The sequence below is a fragment of the Myxocyprinus asiaticus genome, chromosome 32 (genome assembly GCF_019703515.2).
Source record: "Myxocyprinus asiaticus isolate MX2 ecotype Aquarium Trade chromosome 32, UBuf_Myxa_2, whole genome shotgun sequence".
In the NCBI taxonomy this organism is placed as follows: domain Eukaryota; kingdom Metazoa; phylum Chordata; class Actinopteri; order Cypriniformes; family Catostomidae; genus Myxocyprinus; species Myxocyprinus asiaticus.
In genome coordinates, this window is record NC_059375.1 from 20,365,498 (window position 1) to 20,390,389 (window position 24,892).

The window sequence follows — 24,892 nt, forward strand, 5'->3', positions numbered from 1 at the left end:
AAGCCAAACAGATACCATGATAATGGGTGTGTATAATTTAGAGAGGACCTGTGTGACCTTTTGACACTAAATGTGCTTGCTTATGTAGATATAATTTAAGATTTAACCTATTAGCATGTTTAAGTTATTACTCTTGTAGCTTGTCTTGGTCATTTGGAAACTTTCTGAACATTTAATAATATCACTCAATAGAGACTGACCGATATTGTTTTTATATGACAAATACAGGTACTGATTATTTTTTAAGTGTCCTATAACCGATTTTTTATTGTTTTATTTATGCTTTTATTTAAAATCATCAAATCGATGAAATCATTAATCTCTAACCTCTAAAAGTGTACACACTGCTTAAAGGAATAGTTTGCCCTAAAAAGGAACATTCTCTCATCATTAACTCACCCTCATGCCACCCTAGATGTGCATGACTTTCTTTCTTCTGCTGAACACAAACAAAACAATTTAGAAGAATATTTCAGCTCTGTAGGTCCATACAATGCAAGTGAATGGTGACCAGAACTTTAAAGCTCCAAAAACCATGTAAAGGCAGCATAAAGTAATCCATATGACTCCAGTCATAGAAGAGAAGCATAAATATCTGTCAAAAATATCGGTCGAACCAAATATCGGTCCGTCTCTATCTCTCATAGTATTTCTATGAACTATAAATGTTCCTCATAATTGTTACTTTTTTTTTCTTTTTTTTTTTAGGGAACTGTAAGTCGGGCCTCTCTCTTTCATGGACTGAATCTTTTCCTGGCACTCAGTTTGAGCCTTACCAGCAGACCATTCCTTCTCCAGGCAGTGCGGACTCTAATCCCTATGTTAGTTTGGACAGCCCCCCTCCTTACCCTCTGCCTTCTGATGAGCCCCCCAGCTCTCTGCCCCACCGCAGGAAACTCTTTACATTCTCACGGCCACCTCGCAGCCGAGACACCGACAAGTTCCTGGACGCTCTGAGTGAGCAGTTGGGCCACCGCATCAATATCGTGGATGACTTTAAGGGAGGAGAGAATGACTATGAGGAGGTTAGTGTCAGACACAAAGTGAGTTTACTAGAAGGGACTTAAGCCTGTTCACACCTACACTGCATCCAAATATGCATACTTTTCTACTATATAGTATGCAAAAAGCAGAATGTCAAATGAGTAGGGTGTCCAAATCTTCAGTGTTCATAAAACAGTAGGCGAGAAATACCTGGATGACCTACTACATTTGGCGAGGTTCGGAAGTGCGCATCCACTGGACAGTGTATTATCCCATAATGCCACTGGAGCTGAGGAGAAGTCAAAACATTGACTTTAAAAAATCGACAGAAAACCGCGAGTCAGGCGGCTCTTTTCAACTGTTATATACTGTATACCAAGAAAGTTGGTACTTGTTTTTAAAATGTACTTGTTTAACAAAACCAGAGTAAATAATGTACCTGGTTGTTGTTACTAAGTCACACTTTCCAGTCATAGGACAATGTCCACATAAATAACGTACTTTATTAATGGCCAAGAAGTACGTTTCTTATCAAATTCAGTGCAAACTCAGATGCAGATCCAAATTCCTAAATTTCCGATATTTTATCATATGAAAACTATTCACACTGAATCAGATGCAAAATTGTCTTCATTCTCTTAAAAAACTTTGAATACCTAAATTAATTATTCTGAATCTGAACAATCAAGAAATTGACCTTGCATCAAAATAAAAAAGAATAGTATTTTGGACTACTGGGCATGTTTTTCTTGCCAAAAATTGGGACTGGGTTGAAAAGGCCTTTAGAGAAAAAACATGTTCCAAGATCAAGTTGATGAACAGTAGCATATAGATTGGGGTCCAAAAGTGCACTAAAAATCTGGTTGAACATTTTTTTTTTTTTAATTTGAAAGAAAGATAATAGTCATATACTCATTTTAAGTCACTAATCAAATGTAAGCAGATTTGTGACATTGACCATTTTAAAAGTGCACTAAGTAATTTTTTGAGTATGTCGAAGTATGGCCTACACTGACACCTAGTGACCTGGATGCTGCATCATTCAAACACAGTAGTTTTCAGTTACCAACTGTAGAAATGAATTGTAGAAAATCACTATGCACAGTAAGCCAGGATTAATTTAAACCATGAATGAATTATAATTTTTATTTTTTAAATTGAGTCATTTAGCAGACACTTTTATCCAAAGCGACTTACAAATTAGGAACAAATGTAAAATAGAAGCATTTTCACTAGTGGTCTTTTAAACCCCACTATATATATATATATATATATATATATATATATATATATTCAAATATATTTTTATTTTTGCATATACATTTTGGTTTGCATCCTCAATATCTTTGTAATATTGCCAGATGAGTTTCCAGGATGAGCAAGAAGTGAACATGCCTCACGAGCTGAGCAGTGCTAGCAGTGAAGACCACAGCAGCAGCGATGACTCCACCTCAGTCACATATTCCTCAGGCTCTGACCATATCCCGCCTCCTCCACAGAGCCCTCCGCCCCCGCCACCTCCCCTCCAGTTCATTGACCCTCCGTCACCCATTCCCCTTACCCTAGAACACCTGCCCCAGCCTCCCCCAGCCTTCCAGCACCATCCTATTATAGCCCCGCCTCCACCGCCACCCCGCCCCTTTCTCACTAACCGCCCCTCCCTGTACAAGGTGCTGCGCACCAATGAGGAGCTCAGAGCCCAGCACACCCATCCTCGACGCTCAATTCCCCAGCCCAGCGTTCAACCGGTTCTCCAATTACACCAACCGAAGGCTCACCCCATCCTGCAGTCATCCCCCCACACTTCCCCTCAGCCCCCACGCACAACAGTACAGCACACCTACCTACGACATCACACCCAGTCCATATACCAAACCCAGCAGACTTCTGCTACCAGGACCTCTCCAAGTCTGTCCAAACAACAGAGCCTCCATTCCCAACCTTCGCAGCAAACCTTCGAAAGCACACTGTCAAGCAAGGTACCCCCACCACCCCCACCTCCTCTACCCCCACCTTGTGATCCTCCACCTTTACCCAAATCCAGCCCGAAAGCATCTGACAACAACCACATGAGTGTTAAGAGACTGCGCTGGGAGCAGGTGGAGAACTCAGAGGGAACTATCTGGGGACAGGTTAGTTAGTAATGCATAGCAACCACAGTGCTTATCAGAAGCATGTGATCATGTGATCAAATACTGAGTGCAGATGTCTGTTTGTTAGCTTGGAGATGATCCTGATTATCATAAACTGAGTGACATGGTGAAGTACCTGGATCTGGATCTGTACTTTGGCACGCAGAGGAATTCTAGTAAGTTCTTCTTTATTTTAGCCAGTCTATTGCAATATACAGTATACTGCATGTACTCATGCAATATAAACTACATGTATACTGTATGTGTCACCATCCCTTTCAGTACAGAGACATTGAACATTTTCAGTCTTTATAGGATTATATACAGTATACAGTTGCCCCAAATAGTATTTGGATACCTTTGGACACAGTGTAATCTGTTTACAAAGTAATTCGTTAATATTAATCTAATTGCAATCTAATCTAAATTGCCATCTGTTTTCAGAGCTGTCAGAATTAACGCATGCAATTAATTAATTTTTCTTAATCGCGATTAATGCATTTACCATTAATACAGCATAAACCAGCATAAACATTTGTAATGTGTCCGCCAGGAGTCATTACCCTGAAGCACACTTCACAACACACACAGCAGCGATTCATTGCCAGTGATAAAATGATAGAGAAAGGACCTCTTAACTCCTTTTTGATATACAAAACAAGCCCAGATGGGACTTGTGTGTCACGTTTATGTGTTTTGTTCATGTTTTGTGTTCATGTCTTTTATTTTGAAAGTTTAATTCCTGTTTCATTGCCATGTCATGTGATCTGTTCCCTCATGTGATCCTCTCTTGTTCCATGTGTTTTGTTCTCATTGGTTTGTGTTCATGAGTCTTGCTATATTGTTATCAGTTCTGTTATGTCATTGCTTCATGTTTCATTGTCTTATTATTGGTTCCGTCTTGTGATTGGTTGTCTTGTTTACTTGTAACCCATGTCTGTGTAATTAAACCCTCATGTTTGCCATGGTCCTTTTTCAGGTATTGTTTTTTGTAACGTAGTTAGTCGAGTCGAGTCAAGTCTAGTCTAGTTTAGTTCATGTTTATGTTTTGTTTGTTATGTTTTGTATTCACATTTGTTGGATAGCACGTTGTAAATAAACTGCAGTTGGGTGCTTCACATCATCATTGTCTTCGTCTGCCTGTCATTGCCTGCCAGCTTTGTTACATTGTGATAGAAATCATGTATTTTTCAGCCTATGTAAGGTGCATTTTAATGAACACAGAACCACTTTAAGTTTTAACTATCACCAAAATGCAGAATGAGACGTTTTTGTCTGCAAGCACTTTTCATGTGGAGTTCAAAGCTCCGCTTGATGCTGGCGCTGACGCCCTGATGCAAATTATGAACGTGGCTTCACTATTGCTATAGGAAAGCAAATAGCCACAGTCTGCCAGCTGATTAACATTGTGGAGGATGAGAGTTTAAGAGATTTAATGCCGATTGCAATAAAAATGCCACCTATGGGGAAACTAGTTCTTTCAATTAGTCAAACTCCCAATAAGACTTTGGGAAATGTTTAATGCTATTTTAGTGCATTGTCTTTATATTGTGGAACGCTTTGTTTGGAAAATGTTAATAAAGCATTATATTGCTACATATTGTTTTATTTTCTTTCCTAAGAAGGAAAAGGAAAAGAAGTATATATAGTCAAATCTGTGATTAATCGCAATTAACTACAAAAACTATGCGATTAATCACGATCAAAAAATGTAATCGACTGACAGCAAAAAAAGTAGTGTAACACATTACATTTTGAATACTTGTAATTAGATTACAGTTACTGACTTTCAATTAATTACTTTTAAGGACATTATTTGGATTACACATTTCTGAAATAATATTATTTATGTAGAATGTTTGTATGTTTATTTGCATTTCTGTGACAGCCGAAGGGTGTGCACCCTCTAGCGAGTGTATTACTTGTGTGCGAAATATAGACATTATTTTAATTAATTGAGCAGAAAAACAAAAACTTTTCTGTGAACATTTTTAGGAAGTAACTTAAAAGAAAAGCAATCAGAAATGTGATTACTTTTATGATGAAGTAATCATTAAAGTAATCTAATCACAGTTTCTAGATAAGTTATTTATTAGTAATTTATAGTAGATAACTTTCCCAACACTATAAGTCACACTTAATATTGTATGAATTTCATTGCATTAGATACCAAAAATATTATATATTAAACCAAGTTGCATCTGCAAACAAATGATGACTTTTTGTCAGAACTGACATTTTTTATTGAGCCATTTTTGCATTTACCTTCATCCAAGGTCATATTTCATCACATTAACTATGACAACTGGAAAGTGTCCAAATACTTTTTGTCTTCATTTTGAACAGTAAATATTTTGTTTGATCATTTGAAACCTAAACATTTTATTTTGTAATACAATTCAAAGACATTCATACATTTTTAAGTGTGGCATACGGTAAGTGTCCAAATACTTTTTGGGGCCTCTGTGCATTTACAGTATACTGCTGTCTACATCCATATGTTTCACCCTTGTTGTAGCCTTACATTTTGATCGTGAAAATGTACTACTCAATTACCTTGTCTATTTTTGTACTTTTTCAGCTCATCACTCATGGAGACCTATGTCTGTCTCAGATCCCATCATTCCCATCCAGTTATTGGCTTCTCACTGCCTAAATTCATTCTCATATATTGTCTCCACTACGGTTACCAGGAGAGCTCATCCTTACACTGTTATTAAATGTTTCAGTCTCTCTTCCAGAGCCCACCTTCCTGCCTGAGAACTTTAAAAAGAAAGACGTGGTTGAGATTCTCTCCCATAAAAAGGCCTACAACGCTTGTGAGTATGACTAGGGTTACGTTCAAGAGGAATCAACTAGATTATACTTTGGGTTGAGTCACATTTAAAAAAAAATTTAAAAAACGTCTAGTGTGACAAAGCAGTGTAGGAGTAGGTTAAAGAAATGCTGTAGGTTTTTGCAGGAATTCTCCAATGAGATTCAGAAATGAAAAAGTACAAGTATCTTTACCATGATTGACTGCCCTGTTCAGCTATCCTCATAGCGCATCTGAAGCTGTCCCCGAAGGAACTACGTGAAACCCTCATGACTATGAGCACTGAGCGGCTGGAGCCCTCACACATAAAACAACTGTTGCTGTATGCTCCCGACGATGAGGAGGTCAAACAATTCCAGCATTACAACCAGGACCCAGCCAAGCTCAGTGAGCCCGACCAGTTTGTCCTACAGGTGCACAGTTTTTATAAGTTTTACAGAAGGCACAAATACTTTTGTGGTAATTCATGTAAAAATCTTGTTTCTTTGGAAATAGTTATGGATTCTTGTGGTTATTTACTACAGATGCTGCTTGTTCCCGAGTATAAAACCAGGTTGAGGAGTCTTCTTTTTAAGACCACTCTGCAGGAGAAAACCGATGAAATGAGAGCTTCTTATGACTGCATCTACAAAGCCTCATTAGAGCTCAAAAACAGCAAGAGGTTGGCCAAGATCCTGGAGGTAAAACACTTAAAGCATAATTCAGCATATATGCACTTTATGATGAATTAACCCATACAGATAAATTACATATGGCATTACATGTTAAATACATTTATTTTTCACTGGTTTTAAAAATAGGTCACTTGTACATATATGCGACATATTTTTCAAAAATGCTACTAAAATGGCCAATACATGTAATATATATTTTCTGAGACACTGTTTTTTATTTTTTTTATGTAGTGACCTGTATGACTTAATTAGGGGCCAAGCACCATTCTGTATCTGTTAGTGTTCTTCTTCTTATTATTTTTCAGCTGAAAGTCTTTGACAGCCCACAGAACCATACATAGGAAAGTTGACACAATGATAAAGGACACTAAAAAAATGTAACTGGCCCAAATTTGGGGTCTGTCACTGAAACCCTCTAGTGACACCAACAGTTCAAAGTTTCACTTACGTTTCGGCCTATAACTTTTTGCATAGTTTTTCAGCTCCGCCTACTCGATTTTCCGCCATTTCGAATTTTCCAAAAATACTACTGTTTTGAACTCCTAAACAATATGTCCGATTTGAACAAAATTTTGCACGTATCATCTAGAGACACTCATGACAAAAAGTTATGGAATTCATGGTGATAAACAAAACCATTCCCGAATACCGCATCAATGAATTCGATGGCCAGCACGCCAAAATGGACATGAAGCTGTATCTTCGCAACACTTTAGCGTATTGACACAAAACTTGGTGTGTCATCACAAGCATGACCCAAGGCTACCTGCACAGTTTCAACACAGTGCCACCTGGTAATCAAGAAATATGAAAAATGGCTATTTTTGCTTATAACTTTTGAATAGTTTGGCCTAAAATCATAAGACTGGTCTCTTTAGATTTTTTGGGGTATACCATGTTGAATGATACCCAATTTTCTTGTCGGTTATATTGGGCATCGGCCATTTTGAATTATGTCTTAAATAGCTGTATATTACAAAGGCATTGCCATATCATTACGAAATATTGGTAAGTGTCATTGGGGCCATGTCCTGAAGGGACTCAAAACGTTTGGGGACAGTGCCACATAGTGGTCAAAAGATATAAAAAAAAATGCTTAAAAATTTTGATTTATTTAGCCTATTGTCATGAGACTTGTGTTGTTAGCTTCCGTGTACATTCATACAGAATTTGACATGGTCGGCCATACTTCCTGACCGCCATTTTGAATTTCATTAAAAAAAAATGAAAAAATGAAAAAATGACCGTAAGTCCGATTTGCATTAAATTTTGCTTATATCATCTAAAGACACTCATGAAAAAAGTTATGGAAATCTTTTCGACATACCCAACCGTTCTCGAGTAACACATCAACAAATTTAATGGCAAGATGCCATTAAGGATCTGAGCCTGTATCTCTTGAATGCTTCAGTATATTGTCATGAAACTTTATATAAGGCATTGTGACTAAGCCCTTACAATACCAAATCAATTTAGTGACAGTGACACCTATTGGTCAAAAGTTATAAGCATTTGTATAACAGGAAAAGTAATAAAATGAATGTCTTTTTTTCTTTTTAAATCATCAGCGGAATTCTATATTCAATGTAGATGTTTGCCATTGGTGTATTTTAAATATTGTTCTTACAATCTGTGCTGTTTTCAGTTTGTATTAGCAATGGGAAATTATCTGAATAATGGTCAACCCAAGACGAATAAAACAACAGGGTTCAAAATCAATTTTCTTACTGAGGTATGTATGCTTACAACAGTTGCAGACAAAAAGTTCCAACATTTATGTGAAGAACTTTAATGCCTTAATTATTGTTAATATTTAATAACATTTCTCCCAATGATAAGGTGAGATAAGTACCAGTATATGTTTTAAAATATACCTCCTCTCCCTAGCTAAACACTACAAAAACAGTTGATGGAAAGTCAACCTTCCTCCATATTCTTGCCAAATCACTATGCCAACACTTCCCAGAACTCCTCGGCTTCGCCAGGGACCTCATAACCGTGCCTGTAGCTGCTAAAGGTACGTTTTCAGTGCAGATATCCATTAGATGTTTGGATAATTCTAATAATCATAACTGGTGTCAATGAAATGTATTGAAGACTGATGTACAGTATGTTAACACATTTTCACTATATTTTCAGTCAATCAGAGGACCATTACTGCTGACCTCAGTGACCTTCATTCTACCATCCAGGACATAAGAACTGCCTGTTTAAAGATCCCAGCTACTGCAGAGGATCGCTTTGCAGCAGTTATGAGTGTATCCACCAACATACAGATATTACCTATTGTAATGGCACAAAATTTGATATTGAATGCATTTAATAGTTTCCTGAAACACCTTGTATATGTTTTCGCATCATTCACATCAGTGTAAAAACATTTTTGCAACAAATACATTTTGTAATTTGCAAAAATCCTCTTGCTGTTCCACTATAGTAAATGACTTTTTAATCTGTCTAATCAGTCACAGTGAATTGACCCTTGACTCTGATAATATTAGAGCTTCCTGGAAAACTCTCATCCAGCTGTGCAATCTCTGGACTCCTTGCAGCAAAGAGCTATGGATGAGTTTAATAAGGTGGCCTCTTACTTTGGAGAAGACAGTAAGGCCACCAACACTGAAACCTTCTTTGGTATCTTTGCTGAGTTTATCTCCAAATTTGAGGTAAGTTTCTTTAATACTTTATTAGTCGGTATAAGAGCATAATGTTATGGATTGCTATTAGTGATAGACCGATATCTCTGTATTTCGTTTGGCCGATTAACAGAAGTTTTAACTTTCCCTTGTTTCAGTTCCAAAATCTACCAATAGATTTGTCAATGGATAGTCAACACTTTCTGTTTTCAAGCTTGTTTCTTTTTCAGTTTAAGCAAATGTGTGTAATATTGCATAAAAGAAGTGTTTGTTTCACTTTAGACATTTTGAGTACATCTGATTTGCTGTTGTTAAACTGTATTATGTTTATCTGCATTTATATTTATATCGGCCATCCTGCTCTCTAGATATCGGCATCGGCCATTGAAAAACCCATATCGGTCAACCACTAATTGCTATTTATTCACAGTTGAAATGAGTTTGTTGTGTTTCTTTTTTATAGAGAGCACTTGGTGAGATACAGGGAACAGAAAACCCTAAAAGCCCCCGAATAGCCTCACCACTGGTATGGTGAAGCCAGGTTTAACAGTATATGCGCTCTCTAATTAAGGATCCCTATGTGCCAACAAAATCACAGAGAACTTGATAGGATGGAAGGAGACAAACCTTACTTTGTCTTGTATGAATTAAAAGTATCTTTAGAATAAAGAATATATATTTTATACAGATATGTTAATAAAGATATGGAAAGTATATTAATATAGCTTAATTAAAATAAATAGTTTTGAGATTTCTAGCAGCTTGAGAATGTAACAGGAACATTAACATTTCTTTAAGATAATGGTATTTTTGAAGGTATATTTTGGTATTTTGGTTCACAAGTGGACAATAGATCCTTCCTATGATTCAGGGATGGTCTGTTGTCCTGCATTGGTAAACACTGGCCAGAAGAACTTTATAACTGCACACCAGACCACAAAGGTGAATGAATGTTTAACTTATAATAATGCCAAATGTATTTTAACACAAAAATGTAAACGAGTTTTAAATCCTGCACAGTATTAGTGCTCTACACCAATATCACCCTTCATACGTATGCTTTGGAACATAAGTGAAGATTAAGCTATTTTGTCCTTTTCCAGAACTCTGATACTTTAATGTAATGCAAGATTAGTGATACAGTTGATCAGTGGTTACATCGTGCATGAGAATCTGCGGTATGTTTTACATTATGGAATTGGTTTACATCTATGACAATGATCTCTCTTGCTATGAAGATTCTAAGTTAAAAGACAATGCTAAAGTGACACATTTCTTATTACATTTCAGAAGGGTACACATTCAATCTGTTTCATTCAAAAACCATTATGTAGCGTGTCTGTCTACGTTAGGTACTTTTGTTTAAGTTAACATGATGCATTTCTTCCTGATGTCTTTTGTTCTTTAGAAATGCATGACCTTCCTTATCGCCTGTCTTTGTGTCAAAACAACATGCACTGTATGTGTGTTTTTCTTAGTTCCTCGTCAGAACCTCCATAATCTCTGGAAATCAAAAACAATTTGCATTTGCACGTAGCAGAGTGTTTTATTTCTATTTATATAATGTATTAGCCTATTCGTTTTGGTTGTTTATGTACTGTATCTATTTGTTATATTGAACTACTGTTTTACCAAATTACTTAAATGTTTGTGTACAAATTGTTGGCATGACTAGCCTAGTGTTTTCCTGAGCAGTTCTATATTGGCTTCAGTATTGAATGGCCACATATTGCTGCATTTTAATGAGATGTCTAATTTGTTTTGCCTGAATAAATAAGCTTTTGCGGACATTCATGTGTGTATAATTCATTTGTACTGTAGCCATATCCACATATAGTGGGAGTAGTGCCATATAAATTGTCTTAAAATTAAATTAATTGGTTCATTTTAAATGATGGATGGTTAAAGTAAATGGCACTTTTTCAATTCAATCTAAAAAATCTATTTAAAAATGATTTAAAATGTATTGGTTTTTTTTATTTAACTACGTTTTTATTCTTGAATTAAAGGTGTATATGTCAATTTGTAGTGATTTTTTAAATGTTATTTTCAAAAAAGGCTACTATACATTAAGTTGCACTCCTTGTTCTGCATATCTGCTATGAACATAACGACCTTGTTACTAGGCAATGCTATAAGAGCTTCAAATACCAACGATCTGTTATTATATATAGATTTGTCACCATACTGAGTGAAGATACTCACTGGTAAAAGCCCCCTACCTCCTTGAATATACATCCACACTGTCAAGGTTTATTTTGTGATGATGCATAGCTAAATGTATAATTTCCTGGAATTGAATAACTGCAATCTTGGGACCCCCTTCCAAGCATTTTTTTTATTTTTTTTTACTCACCCTCATGTCATCCCAGATGTGTATGACTTTTTTCTTCTGCTGAACACAAAAAAAGATTTTTAGAAGAATATTTCAGCTCTGTAGGTCCATACAATGCAAGTGAATAGTGACCAGAAATTTGAAGGTCCAAAAAGCACATAAAGGCAGCATGAAAGTAATCCATAAGACTCTGGTGGTTAAATTCATACCTTTAAAAGCTTTATGATAGGTGTGGGTAAGAAACAGATCAATATATAATAGTAATAGTAATATTTAAATGTTTTTGGATATTCAAATTATTTGTGCATATTGCCAAATACTGGGCAGGGAGGAGAATTTATAGTTAAAAAAAAAGGACTTAAATATTAATGTGCTTCTCACCCACATATATTATCATGCTTCTGAAGATATGGATTTAACCACAGGAGTTTTATGGATTACTTTTATGCTGCCTTTATGTGCTTTTTGGAGCTTCAAAGTTCTGGCCACCATTCACTTGCATTGTATGGACCCACAGAGCTGAAATATTCTTCGTTTGTGTTCAGCAGAAGAAAGAAAGTCATGCACATCTGGGATGGCATGAGGATGAGTAAATGATGAGAAAATTTTCAATTTTGTGTGAACTTTTCCTTTAATAGAAGTTTATACTGCAGACAAACATACACTGATATCCTACAATAGTTTTTTTTTTTTTTTTGTGCTCCACATCCATGACTCTACTGGCAAAAAAGTAATCTAGAAAAACAAAAGGCTTTGGGACAGAACAAGAAAACATTAAAAAATGATTCGTCGACAACCACAAAATGAAATGCTTTATCAAATTCTTGTTTCACTTTTTTAATTCTCTTTAAAGCAGTAATACCAAGCATTTTTTTTTCTTTTTCCAGAGTCATTTAAGACGAATAAGTCTTCTGACATGAAGCCTCTGAACTTCAAATGCACCATCAACATTTCAAGTTTCATAAGTGTGAAGTCATTGTATTTTCCAAACCTTTGTAATATAGTGCTTGTAAGTGTACTTGGGCAAGGCAGCATGGAAAAGACAAGGAAAATCAACAAAAGGAAACAAAAAGACTCCAATGACCATCAGAGGACATGATTGCGTACATTTTTATCACATGTGAGAATAGATCTCCACTTAATCATGTGAACATGGCAAACACATTTTTCAAGCTGCTAATATTGTTTACGACAGCAATCTGGTGAATGCTGACAGGGTTGATTAGCAGAGCCATTTTATCTTGTCATGGTATCAAAAAAGTTACGTTAAATTGTGATGAATAGATAATAGAATCTGAAAAATGTATGCAATTATGTCTGAGCTAATGTACAGTTAGAACAATTTCCAAGAGGCACATTTTTTCCTACTTTGGTACCATGTCAGTTCTGTCCATGGTAAAAGTAGGGAAATACAAAGCTATCTTGTGAAGGCCTGGTATACATACAAACAAAGCCATAATCTAACAAGTTTTCCATACCACAATATCACTAAAGTACATGTTTTGACCTTTACCATCACATAAATTGACAGGTGAATTACTTTAATTGTCATTTATGCAATTTGATAACCAATAGGAAATTGCTTCTTTCATATATGCAGCAATCAGAATTACTTTTACACATAACTGAGGACTCAACCTCATTTTTCATGTCCAATCATAATAATGCACCAAAATGATGACATCAGCTGTAAAAGGCAGAAAACGAATCCGCAAATTTCTATTTTTTTTTTTTTTTTTTTTTTTTTACCTTAAACCAATATATTGCAAGTAACTAATATCCAAACTGGCAAAGTAAGGCTACCCCCCCCCCCCCCCCCATTATGTGAACTGTATTAGCTGCATGGAGACCTGCAGTCACAAGCTATACATAAAGCCACAGTTTTCAACAGCTTAATTTGAGTATTTGCTCTGTTTAGCTAAGGCTACTTAAGACTCACCTACAAGTACCTCATAACAATTCATTTATTTTCTCATCCACCAAATTCACCCCATCACCACACATGTCAGTCTGATACATTTTAGTTTCTCATGCGATACAGGTCATTTTTTACTGCCATCACAATAAAAAGGCAGTTTTAAATTAATGTGCTTCATCTTGGGGTTTCTCTGGTGCCACTGGAAGTGTTGATTGTCTGAAGCATACGGTCTTAGAGAGGCACAGTCAAGATGATAAACACTTTGGTAATAGTGAGAAGAGCAGCTCTTCAGCAAACCTTTGGTTAAGGGAAGTGGTGTCAGGTTCAAGGCCATTTTCAAAGGACGGTGCTCTCAGTGTCCAGGTCTGTGTCCTTAACATGGGTAACAGGCTTCTCAACAGCGATGTCAGGAACAAGGGCTTGACTTAGCCCTTTGAATATCATCCCCGAATCTGCAAGCAATAAATTGACAAAGTTACATAAAACACAGGTTCACTGAGTTTTGGTAATGAATGTTTTAGAAATCATTAGGTTTATCTGAGATGAGCAATTTCCGACTTGCTGTAAAGTCATGCCACAATACTCTCACACCAGCTCAGTGGCCACAGAGTCGGGTGGTGAAGTTGCTCTCTACCAACTGTGTGAACTAAAAGAATGATTGGAAGCGACTTGCCGATGACACATCTTAAAGGAATAGTTCACTCTAAAATGACTATTCTCTCATCATTTACTCACCCTCATGTCATCCCATATGTGTATGACTTCCTTTCTAGTGCAGAACACAAACCAAGATTTTTTTGAAGAATATCTCAGCTCTGTAGGTCCATTCAATACAAGTGAATGGTGACCAGAAATTTGAAGCTCCAAAAAGCACAGAAAGGCAGCATAAAAGTAATCCATAAGACTCCAGTTTTTAAATTCATATCTTCTGAAGTGACCCACCTGGTTCTGGGAGAGAACAGACCAAAATATAACTTCCTTTTCACTATAAATCATGATATCAGCAGTCTCATTGGCGATCATGATTTCAAGCTCGATTAAACTTCCTACAGCGCCATCTAATGCTCTGCGCATGTGTCAAGCACTAAGAAGTGTAATCGAGCTTGAAATCATGATCGTGCCTAGAGACTGCAATGGCAAGATGTACAGTGATAAAGAAATTACATTTTGGTTTGTTCTCACCCAAAAACGACTGGAGCCTTATGGATTACTTTTATGCTGCCTTTATCTGCTTTTTGGACCTTCAAAGTTCTAGCCACCATTCACTTGCACTGTGAGGACCTACAGAGTTGAAATATTTATCTAAAAATCTGTTTGTTTTCAGCAGAAGAAAGTATATCATACACATCTGGGATAGCATGAAGGTGAGTAAATGAGATTTTAGGTGAACTATCCCTTTAATACTTACTGGCTTAGAATAATGATGAAGTATGAAACATTAATGTGTAGTGGATAAAACACTTGAATAATCATATTAAAATGTCAATAAGAGTGTTGTTTATCTTCCTCAAAGTAAGTAATATCTCGGTTATAAATGTTTTAACTAATAACATTACATCAACATGAAAACAGCACGTTATGACTCCGGCTCTGCTGGTGAAAATCTCTGAGTGATAACCTCAAGACTTTGTGCACTATAAACCCCATGCAAGTGACACAAACATAAATAAACAGGTTCTAAAAGAGAAGCTTAGTGTAATGGAAATAAAAGAGCTTCACCTAGTGTTTTGAAGGCAGCGCTGCAAATTCCATTGCTGTCGCTTCCTACAGCTGGAGGCTGGGGCGGAGGGGGAACAGTAGGTCTGTTACGTGGTTTCGGCACAGGCCTCGTGCGAGGAAGAGATCCTGACTGAAACACCAGAGGAGCAGTTGGACTGGGACTGTCATGAAAGACTGTCGTGGGTGGAGGGGTACTCGGTGGAGTGGGAGTGTTTGGAGGGGAGGGGTCCTCTCCTGGGTCACCAGCAGTCTGACCGAGAGTGCTGGGTTGGAGAGGGGTCGTGACCTGTGTCGGAGGCTGGGGGGGTGGATGGTTGGGGGCCTGAATGGGAGGCTGGTTGCACGTTTGGCGACGAGGGGTTGTGTTGGTTTGAGCCTGTGGCTGTGTGGGGCTTAAATTGGTTGGAGAGTAACTAGAGAGCGGTCTAGGGGAGGGGCTAAGGGACTGAGGAGTGCCTGAAGACATTTGCTGTACTGACTGACTGGTTGGTTGCCCTGGCGGTGGGTTGGCTGGTTTAGGAGGAGCTGGGGCTGGCTTCTTTGTACCTGTAAATAAGAAGAGAATTTACTTTATTTATATAGCATCTTTTAAAACTATGCGTCAACTGCCATATAGCACTTTGTAAACACAAGGTATCCATGGATGCTTTTTTTTCCCCATACATACATACATATGGAAGGAGACAAAATAAGAGCACATAGAAATAAATACAAAATAATATAATAAACTGAAAAGCATAATATTACATATTAAGCAAGCAAGCAAACAAGATATTTAAACAATTAAATAAGATGAAAAACCCTAGTAAACAAGTGTGCTTTGAAATACTTAAAATGTGTTTTTAAAAGTGCAAATTGAGTCACGCTGCTGAGATTTGTAGGTTAATTTACCTCTGCGTGCCATGTGAGGACTGGGCCCTGTAGATCCAGCCACAGGGGTCACCACACTCAGCTGTCCTGACCCTCCAGTGCCATTTCTCTGAGCTGGAGGAGTGGACGCAGGGTCTCGATTCTTTGAACTAAAAAAAAAATAAAATAAAATAAAATAAAAAAAATAAAATTCTTTATGCAAGTGTGTCATTTCTGCGCCACTAGAATCACCAAATGAAACTGAAAAAAATAAATTAAATAATAATAATAATCAAGAAACAGATAGTCCCGCCCCAAACTCACGACATTGGTTGGGGCAATGTTGCTATGTCTGGACTGGTTGGGATGCTCAAACAAACAGAGCAATGTTTTGACAACGCCACATAACAACAGTGTGGCTTTTCAGGGAGGTCAACCTTCAAATGGCTTACTTATAGTTGACTACATATTATGCTGGGATAGGATCAAAAATTTGAACATCCTAAAACAAATTACTTCACATTTAAGTCAGATTCTTTTAGAATATTTAATATTAAACAGTTTGCAATAGTACACAGTTTCATTGGATTATAAATGAGATCACAGTACAACCAGTTGAGAAAAAAAAAACATGAGTTTTTCCACCCCTCCACGTCTACTACACAGTGTCTGTAGGGATGACTCATTCATGTACAGCACTGGTCCAGCACATTGCAGGCCTCTTACCTGATCTCCTCAGTATGCTGAGCTAGAAGCTGCTGTGCTGCTGCCAGGGCAGCCATCCCCAGTGCCAGCCCAGGCTGGCAACCCTCTAAGCCCAGGCCCATCGGCGCAGGCTGCTGGGGCAAGAGCTCAGCCACAGGCTGAACCCCTGCAGTACCTGCAGCCTCCACCGGGGGCAGCGGGGGTTGGAAGGCAGGCGAAGCGTGCTGCTTTCTAGGTACAGTATTGCCTCTACGAGGATTGTGGTCCATTAATTTATTAGCAGAGCTACAGAAAGAAGAAACAGCAAAGACACCACTAGTGCTAATATGTTCCCAGTAGAGCCACACCACAGAAAAGAGGGGAATCTGCATTGGTAGACACCACCCTCCCGAACACACAAATAGCAGTGTTAAAAAGAAAAGCAAGGGAATTATCAATAGAATGGACAAACCAGAGAGGTTAATGCAGAGTATAATCTCATCCTTTCGGCAGCTTTTTTGGCTTTTTTTATTTTTATTAATTGCTCAGTTACTGCGAATTGATCAATTAAATTGGATTCTAATTAACGTAAAATGACAGTTCACCCTAAATTAAAAACAAATTAAAACATCTTTCATTTACCCACCCACACGTTGTTCCAAACCTGTATAACTATTTTCCATGGAACACAAAAAGAGATGTTAAGCAGATGTTGGCAGCCTCAGTCACCATTCACTTTCATTGCATCTTTTTTCCATAATGAAAGTGAATAGTGACTGAGGTTGTCAGTCTCTAACATTATGCTTAACATCTCGTTTTGGGTTCCACTGAAGATCAAATGGGTTTGGTGAGTGAATGATGATGGAATTCATTTTCTGGGTGGACTATACCTTTAATTGCAGATTTTTGTGCAGCAAGAGGAAAAAATCTGGGTGATTGATTCCTAGAATTAAACCGTTAATTGAGATTTTGTGTTAATATTAGTATGAATACCTGTCTCTCCGAGGTAATTCACCATCTGGGCCCACCATGCTACCAGGTCTCTTCCTCTCTATAGTGCCCGAGTCATAATCAGGCGGGTTCAGGTGGTTGACATTGTTTGGCAGGGGTGCAGGCATTGAAAACATGCCTGATACATTAAACTCCACATCTGAAGGAATAACAAGAAACAGGGAAATTTTAAACTTGATTGTAATAATTTTCTATAAGAAATTGTTATATATTTAAAGCTTATATACCCCATACCCTCAGGGAAAAACCAGTCTGCATGCTGAATGATGGGTTCAATTATAGTAACCACATGAACAGATGTAGCAGCAGCCATTTCTGCTAGGCTCCTGTGCATAAAGAGAAGAGAGTTTACAAAGTCACAATAAAATATAGCAATATTTTTGTTGTCGAAAATTCATCTAGAGGAGCTTGTAGTTTACATGTTCTCCAAAGAGTCCAAAATGCAGGTATAAGAAAGCATGGGGAAACTATAACAAAAAACTAAAACTAAAATAAATAAATGTTATTATGTGTAATGCAAGGCGGAGCTGGTGTTCCACGAAAGCCAAATCTGAGTGCTAGAGCATCTAAAAATGAAACAGCCAAGCACTTTTCCCTTTTAACTATAATGTATGATTTTTAAAAGTTCAGTTAATAAGGAAGCAGGTCCTCTACATAAGCACAAACTCTCAGTGCGGTCAGACATGAGAAGAGGCTCAGTCACCATTCGCTTTCATTGTATGAAAAAAAACATGCAATGGAAGTGAATGATGACAGACATTCTGCTTAAAGGGATAGTTAATCCAAAAAATTTTATTCTCTCTCATCATTTACTTTGGGTTAGAACCAGTTCAATATTTTAATGCATTTGTACTATAAATCTCCATTTTCACTTTCACAATGTGAAAGAGTGGAGATTTATAGTAAAAAAGGACTTAAATATTGATCTGTTTCTCACCAAAACCTATCATATTGCTTCTGAAGACATAGATTTAACCACTGAAGTCGTATGAATTACTTTTATGCTGCCTTTATGTGATTTTTGGAGCTTGAAAAGTCTGGTCACCATACACTTGCATTGTTTGGACCTACAGAGCTGAAATATCCTTCTAAAAATCTTCATTTGTGTTTGGCAAAAGAAAGTGAGTCATACACATCTCCTTTTGTGTGCCACAGAGAAAAGAATGTCATATGGGTTTGGGAAAACATGAGGTCAAGGAGGTAAATGACAGAATTCTCTTTTTTGTGTGAACTATTCTTTTAATTCAAGGCAACAGCAGAATTGTTGGTTAAGAGCTGTTGATTTATTGTTGCATTAATCGCCTGTTAGTTGCAGCAGCTTGTAGAATATTCTCACCCCTCAGTTTTGGCCCATAGTAGATTGGGTCCAAGGACAATTGCAATGTTGCTGGGGTTCATCTTGTTAATGTCACTCTCCTGTGCAAGCTTAGCAAGGAACTTTATAAGGTATCTGCAAAACATAGCAAAAAACCCCTGCTATTCATAAAAGGCAAATCGAAAATGTAAGACATTTAAAATCACCAACTGGAACTTCTTTGTTGTTGTAGTGAAAGACCAGCTGTTTTAACTAAATTATTAAACTTTACTTTTAGATGTTGCTGAAACCCACCTGAAGTTTGCCTTGTTGTTTTTTGGTAACTGATCACAGGTAACCCACAAAGCTTGTAATCGTTTGTCTGGGTCAGGGACACTTAAAGTAAAAGCACAGTAATTACCAATACAAAAAAATGAAATAATTCCTTTAAACCTTTAATATAGTCCAGTAAGACGACTTACTTAGATGCCTGTATCCACTCATCATACAGATGGTAAGTCATCAAAGGTTCAGGCAGTTCTCTTAAGTAGGACTTCAATGCCCCTTAAAGCAGAAAAGAATAATTTCAAATTAATAGGGTGTAAATGACATGGAATATTACTGATACACACAATAAATCAGACTGTACCAGCAACAGCATGCGGGTCAGAATAGAACTCTTCCAGCTGTGAGGTGGAGCAATCCAGCGCTGCCTTCAGCTTCTTCAGTTTAGAGGCTCCAGCAGCAATTCTGAAAAGACCCTGGAAAACAGCGGGACTGAATTTAAGAAATGTGCAGGCAGTAACATGCTAGTTATGACAGAATCTTAATCCCCTATTGACTAAAAGGAATATTTCAGGTTTAATACAAGTTAAGCTCAATCGACAGCATTTGTAGCATAATATTGATTACCATAAAAAATAATTTCTTTAAAAAAAAGTGAGGCAATTAAAATGGAAGTGAATGGGGCCAATCCGTAAACATTAAAATACTCACTGTTTCAAAAGTATAGCCACAAGATATAAACAATGTGTTAACATGATTTTAGTGTGATAAAATCACTTACTAACCTTTTCTGTGTAAAGTTCTATCCAATTTGACAACTTCATGCCATGAAGTAATGTCAACAAACCCCAAAACCCTAAAACCACTGTAAAAATGACGATTTAAATAGCTTTACAGCTCAAAAAATAAGAGTTTTAACAGAAGAATTAATGCAAGTGCATTTATAAGACTATAAGCTTTACATTTTTGCATTTAAACCCTCCAAAAAATTGGCCCCAGTTACTTCTATTGTAAGTGCCTCACTATAACTTACATTTTTACTTTTTTTTAAAGAAAAGGACGGATGAGTCAAAATAATTTTTTGTGGTAATCAACATTATGCCACAAATACTGTCGATTGTGCTTAACTTGTTTGTTTTTATTTTTTGTATACTTATATGCTTGTCTTTTTTATGTAAAGAGAAGCTACCTTAAAAGGTGCTATATAAAAATAAATATTATTATTAACATTTTGAACCTGAAATATTCCTTTAAGAAAATTGCCCCTATGATCCTTCTTCTGACCCAATATGAAATGTACAAAATACTTGTTAATTAATAATGAATAATTATCATCCAAAAACTTGTTTTAACAAGAGCTGTAAAAATTAACATGTTAACGCATGCAATTAATTGAATAAATTTAACTTGTTCATTTTTCTTAATCGCGATTAATGTATTTACCGTTAATACAGCAAAAACCAGCATAAACACTTGTTTAAAGGGCAGATCCTTTGTGATGTGTCTTCCTGGAGTCGTTACACTGACGCACATACTTTACAACATACACAGCAGTGATTCAGTGTCAGTGATAAAATGATGGGGAAAGGACCTCTCAACACTATTTGTTGTTCAAAACAAGCCTAGATGGGACTTGAAACAGAAATCAATTAATTTTCAGCATAAGTAAGGGACATTTTAATTACCACAGAAGTATTCCAAGTTTTAACTATCACCAAAACGCAGAATGAGACGTTTTTGTCTGCAAGCGCTTTTCATGTGGAGTTTAAAGCAGTGCTTGATGCTGGCGCTGACGCCCTGATGCAAATCTTGAATGCGGCTTCACTATTGCTGTAGAAAAGCGAATAGCCACAGTCTACTGGCAAATTCATATTGTGGAGATTGAGAGTTTAAGAGATGTAATTGCAATGAAAATTCAACCTATGTAGGACTAGTTCTTTCAATTAGTCAACCTCCCACTGAGACTTTGGGAAACGTTTAATGTTACTTGAACTGGTGCTATTTTACTGAATTTCCATCTTTATACCGTGGAAGGCTTTGATTGGAAGGTGTAAATAAAGCATTATATTGTTAAATATGGTTCTGTTTTCTTTCCTAAGAAGGAAATAAATGCATTTTGACAGGAAAAGAAGTATATTTACAGTCAAATTCAAGTAATTTCAAAATCTGAGATTAATCATGGTTAACTACGAAAAATTATGTGATTCATCGCAATTAAAATTTTTAATCGACTGACAGCACTAGTTTGATGCTAGATTGTTAACTGTTTACAAAAATGTTTAGATGTTGCTTGTGAGTGTGAAGGCACATATGAGAAAGCATACACTTTTTTTACTGTGGAGCCGGGTCATTTTTGACCCGTTACAATCTGAATGCAGTATTGAATATGGTCACATATTTTGAGACATGTGTCAAATAAAATGTGGACACTAAAGTAGAATAAAAGTTGTATTGTGATTCGAGAAATATTAACCAATATTAATTATACAACAGTTGGTACCAGTTCTCTAATCTGATTTGACAAATGGCTTTTCAAGAGTGCTAAAATTTAGTATAATGGCACTGGGATGCTTCACTGTTTGTATCACTCCACTTACCTGTGTTCACAGTGTAGTAATGAAAACAAGCATGGAAATACAAGTATTGTGAACATTTGCAAAATGTCTGTCTCGATCAGATTGGAGATGATTACTGTGGAAGTTCCACAATGCATTGTTTGATCTGTATGATATATGCAGTAGTGGTCCATGCTGTCATACCTCCTCTTTCATTCCAGTCTCCAGTAGCATCATGACACAGGCCTCTATTGGGAGTGCTATCTCTCTGCCACTCCGCTTCAGGTGCTCTTCCAGGGCTGTTCCAAATGCTGGTTTCTCAGTCCATGAATCTGTTGGGAGGACATAAATTAGTTTATTGAATATACTGCATATACACACACATGTAACAGCAGACAAACTGATTGCATAGTATTAGAACATTAAGCAAATTATGGAAAGTAAACCGCATTAGAATGGAGCATTCGTCTATGGTTAATCTGCTTCTTGACTAACTAAATAGTAAGGTGAACCTTTAGGCATCTCATCATTTGATTCAATTAAAGGAGTCACGTTATGATTTCCAATGCTTATTTTTTTAGATTAAAGATTCTGGATAAAAGCTATCCGAAAATATATCTGCTCTGACCCCCAATATAGAATAATTGCGCATAATAACCTACTACCAAAGGAAGCTCTGCAGCTTTCCTTCTGTTTACATGAAATGCTGCAATGTCACTTCTTTTTTTCGGTGGCTGTGTATGAGAATTATTAATAACTATTTTTTAAATTCTGAATTTTTCCGGATTGATCCTGAATTGTTTGAGAAAGGATCATGATGCACCATTGAATCTATTCCCCCTTACTGTTGTGTCTGACAAAGCAGATGAACCAAGTGGGTGAGATGTGAGAAATATTACTCATGGGCCACATGCTGGGCCATCAAGTCTGTCTGCCTCACATGTACAGACAGAAAAACCTTACAACAACAATTTATTGCCCTCAAGTGCTAGATTTATGGGCACAAATGAGAACACAAACAATTAAGTGCCTTCAAGGTTGGTACGGAAAACAGCTGGAACAGACCACCTCTCTAGATTCACTCCATTCTCGCTTGTTCCAGGGAAGGACATTAGTCATCATTACACAGCAATAAAACTACAAGAGTGATCGCAAACTATGCTGTTACCTTGCTGAGCTTGAATGGTTGGCAGGATGCTCTCGAGCAAGGTGAGAGATTTTCGGTGGTAATCTGCTTGTGCCTCTAATAACTGAGAACAGAGCAGACATTGAAGAAGGAGAGATGCACAGGAGAATGAACAATGGGCATGAACAGGAATAAACACAGCAATGGAGTTATCAAACCCCATGAAAGATAAAAACAAAAAGGTTCTTACCATGACATAGTAGCAGGCGTAGTCCGCCTCCTTTGAGAAGAAATTGTACATGTCTGCTGAAAGTTGATCCTAAAATAAGAGATAGCAAACATGATTGGATCTTTTGATTTTTATACAAAGCTATTGGTTTGATTGTGTTTTGACTCAAATGCAGTGGTTTGCCACATGCTCTTGACACATTTAAATGTATATATTTGGCAAACACTACTGTACAATGCATTCAAGCTATACACTTTATCAGAAAATGTGCTCCCTGGGATTCAAACCCATAACCTTGATTTTGCATGCTTTATCAGAGCTACAGCAACACACACGTTGAGCGTTGATGCTCATGCGGGTGACGACACAAGTCTCCACTTAACAAAAATTACTATTCACTTGGAAAGAAAAATTCTTTATAATTACAACACTGATTATACATCAGATTTTGCCTGTTATAACAATCACCGCATTGTAAATCAGTCATCATCTGTCTGACTAGCATAATGATTCTGCTACGCAAACAGAAGCATGGCTTGTTTCTTCATTTTCTGTCCTGAATTCGGGACAGTTCTTTTTTCAGATAAGACTCTTCTGGAACTAAGAATATCAAAAACTCAGTGAGTTACAGTTCTGCTAACAGTGCATGTTTTGCAGGATAATATCTGGCCAGATAAACTTTGGATAAAGTAGACTATTGGACTTATTTGAGACTGAATTGTGATTAGACATATCATTAGAATGTCATCATGCTTTTCTATGTGAAAAAAAATAAAAATCATGCAGAGCCATTTGTACTGCATTTAGAACTGTACTGCCCTGCAAAGGCAAAATTTAGTAACTGAACCAAAGATTAAAACTGAGAAAAAGAGTTTTAACCTCATGCGACACCGTGTTCACATTCGTGGATGTTGTATTTTGGCTTCGCTATACGCAATGCATAATTTAAATTAATTTAAACTGACTGATCTCAGTTCAGAAGACTCTGGGCTGTCAGTAAAGAATTAAACTTTTGATGTACAGAGTCATGTAACAAAACAACATGGCACTGATCACAGCGGAGTTTGTCTTTGGGAGAAACACCAACAAACCTGCATCTGGTAAGAAACCTCATTACGTTTTCAAAACCTGTTTGTGTCAAATGATTAAGAGTCTCTAGTTTCAACCGATATGCCATTTTTTTAATTTGAGCAAGCTATCGCGAAACGCCATGCTGCCAAATACACTGTACACTAAAGTGTACTTAAGTGCATTTTTTCTTAGAAATCCTATATTTACTGTGCATTAAAATTTTGCTTTCGGAGGCTTTATATGGAGTTAGAATGAAAATAAGGGGCAGTACCATTTTAGCACTGGTTCTACAAATCAATGTAAATACTTGATAATAGTACAATTTTTCATGTAAAAAACATGCATTTGTAACATTTAAAGGGTCCCCTGTATAGAGCATTAGTCTCTTCCAATAGTTTCAAGGCTTATATGGCCTGGTTTTTGTTTTAGTTGTTGTTGATGAATAAACATTATAACTGGCAACTTCCTTTTACAAGCCTTTGGTACATAATTTGGTTTTGTGTCGATGAAGGGGTACTTCTGCCTTACTAATAGTGCTGTGGGGGTACTTATGGCAAAAGGAAAACACTGGTCTA

General features: G+C 36.9%; 2 protein-coding genes across 6 annotated transcripts in view; one reads left to right on the plus strand and one right to left on the minus strand.

Annotated features, from left to right (window-relative positions):
• grid2ipb (glutamate receptor, ionotropic, delta 2 (Grid2) interacting protein, b) overlaps positions 1–11,452 on the plus strand; it is a 35,599-nt gene extending 24,147 nt beyond the window's left edge. Inside the window, exons 13-23 of one of the 4 annotated variants that reach the window (XM_051667833.1) lie at positions 709–1,025; positions 2,346–3,116; positions 3,205–3,292; positions 5,858–5,935; positions 6,148–6,344; positions 6,456–6,611; positions 8,251–8,337; positions 8,493–8,622; positions 8,745–8,863; positions 9,107–9,271; positions 9,705–11,452. In XM_051667833.1, coding sequence (XP_051523793.1) covers positions 709–1,025; positions 2,346–3,116; positions 3,205–3,292; positions 5,858–5,935; positions 6,148–6,344; positions 6,456–6,611; positions 8,251–8,337; positions 8,493–8,622; positions 8,745–8,863; positions 9,107–9,271; positions 9,705–9,776 — 2,180 coding nt within the window. In that variant the 3' untranslated portion in view covers positions 9,777–11,452. Of the gene's footprint in view, positions 1–708; positions 1,026–2,345; positions 3,117–3,204; positions 3,293–5,845; positions 5,936–6,147; positions 6,345–6,455; positions 6,612–8,250; positions 8,338–8,492; positions 8,623–8,744; positions 8,864–9,106; positions 9,272–9,704 lie in introns of all 4 variants that reach the window. The other 3 variants (XM_051667832.1, XM_051667834.1, XM_051667836.1) reach the window with 3 other exon arrangements.
• A 742-nt stretch (positions 11,453–12,194) lies between these two features.
• The window catches only part of LOC127423261 (rho GTPase-activating protein 17-like), a 32,378-nt gene continuing 19,680 nt past the window's right edge, over positions 12,195–24,892 (minus strand). The window contains exons 8-20 of one of the 2 annotated variants that reach the window (XM_051667416.1): positions 23,268–23,336; positions 23,060–23,141; positions 22,096–22,223; positions 19,701–19,812; positions 19,534–19,615; positions 19,367–19,447; positions 19,094–19,207; positions 17,992–18,083; positions 17,740–17,896; positions 16,789–17,052; positions 16,105–16,232; positions 15,214–15,759; positions 12,195–13,946 (exon numbers count right to left, since the gene is read on the minus strand). In XM_051667416.1, coding sequence (XP_051523376.1) covers positions 13,831–13,946; positions 15,214–15,759; positions 16,105–16,232; positions 16,789–17,052; positions 17,740–17,896; positions 17,992–18,083; positions 19,094–19,207; positions 19,367–19,447; positions 19,534–19,615; positions 19,701–19,812; positions 22,096–22,223; positions 23,060–23,141; positions 23,268–23,336 — 1,971 coding nt within the window. In that variant the 3' untranslated portion in view covers positions 12,195–13,830. The remainder of the gene's footprint in view (positions 13,947–15,213; positions 15,760–16,104; positions 16,233–16,788; positions 17,053–17,739; positions 17,897–17,991; positions 18,084–19,093; positions 19,208–19,366; positions 19,448–19,533; positions 19,616–19,700; positions 19,813–22,095; positions 22,224–23,059; positions 23,142–23,267; positions 23,337–24,892) is intronic. The other variant, XM_051667418.1, reaches the window with a different exon arrangement.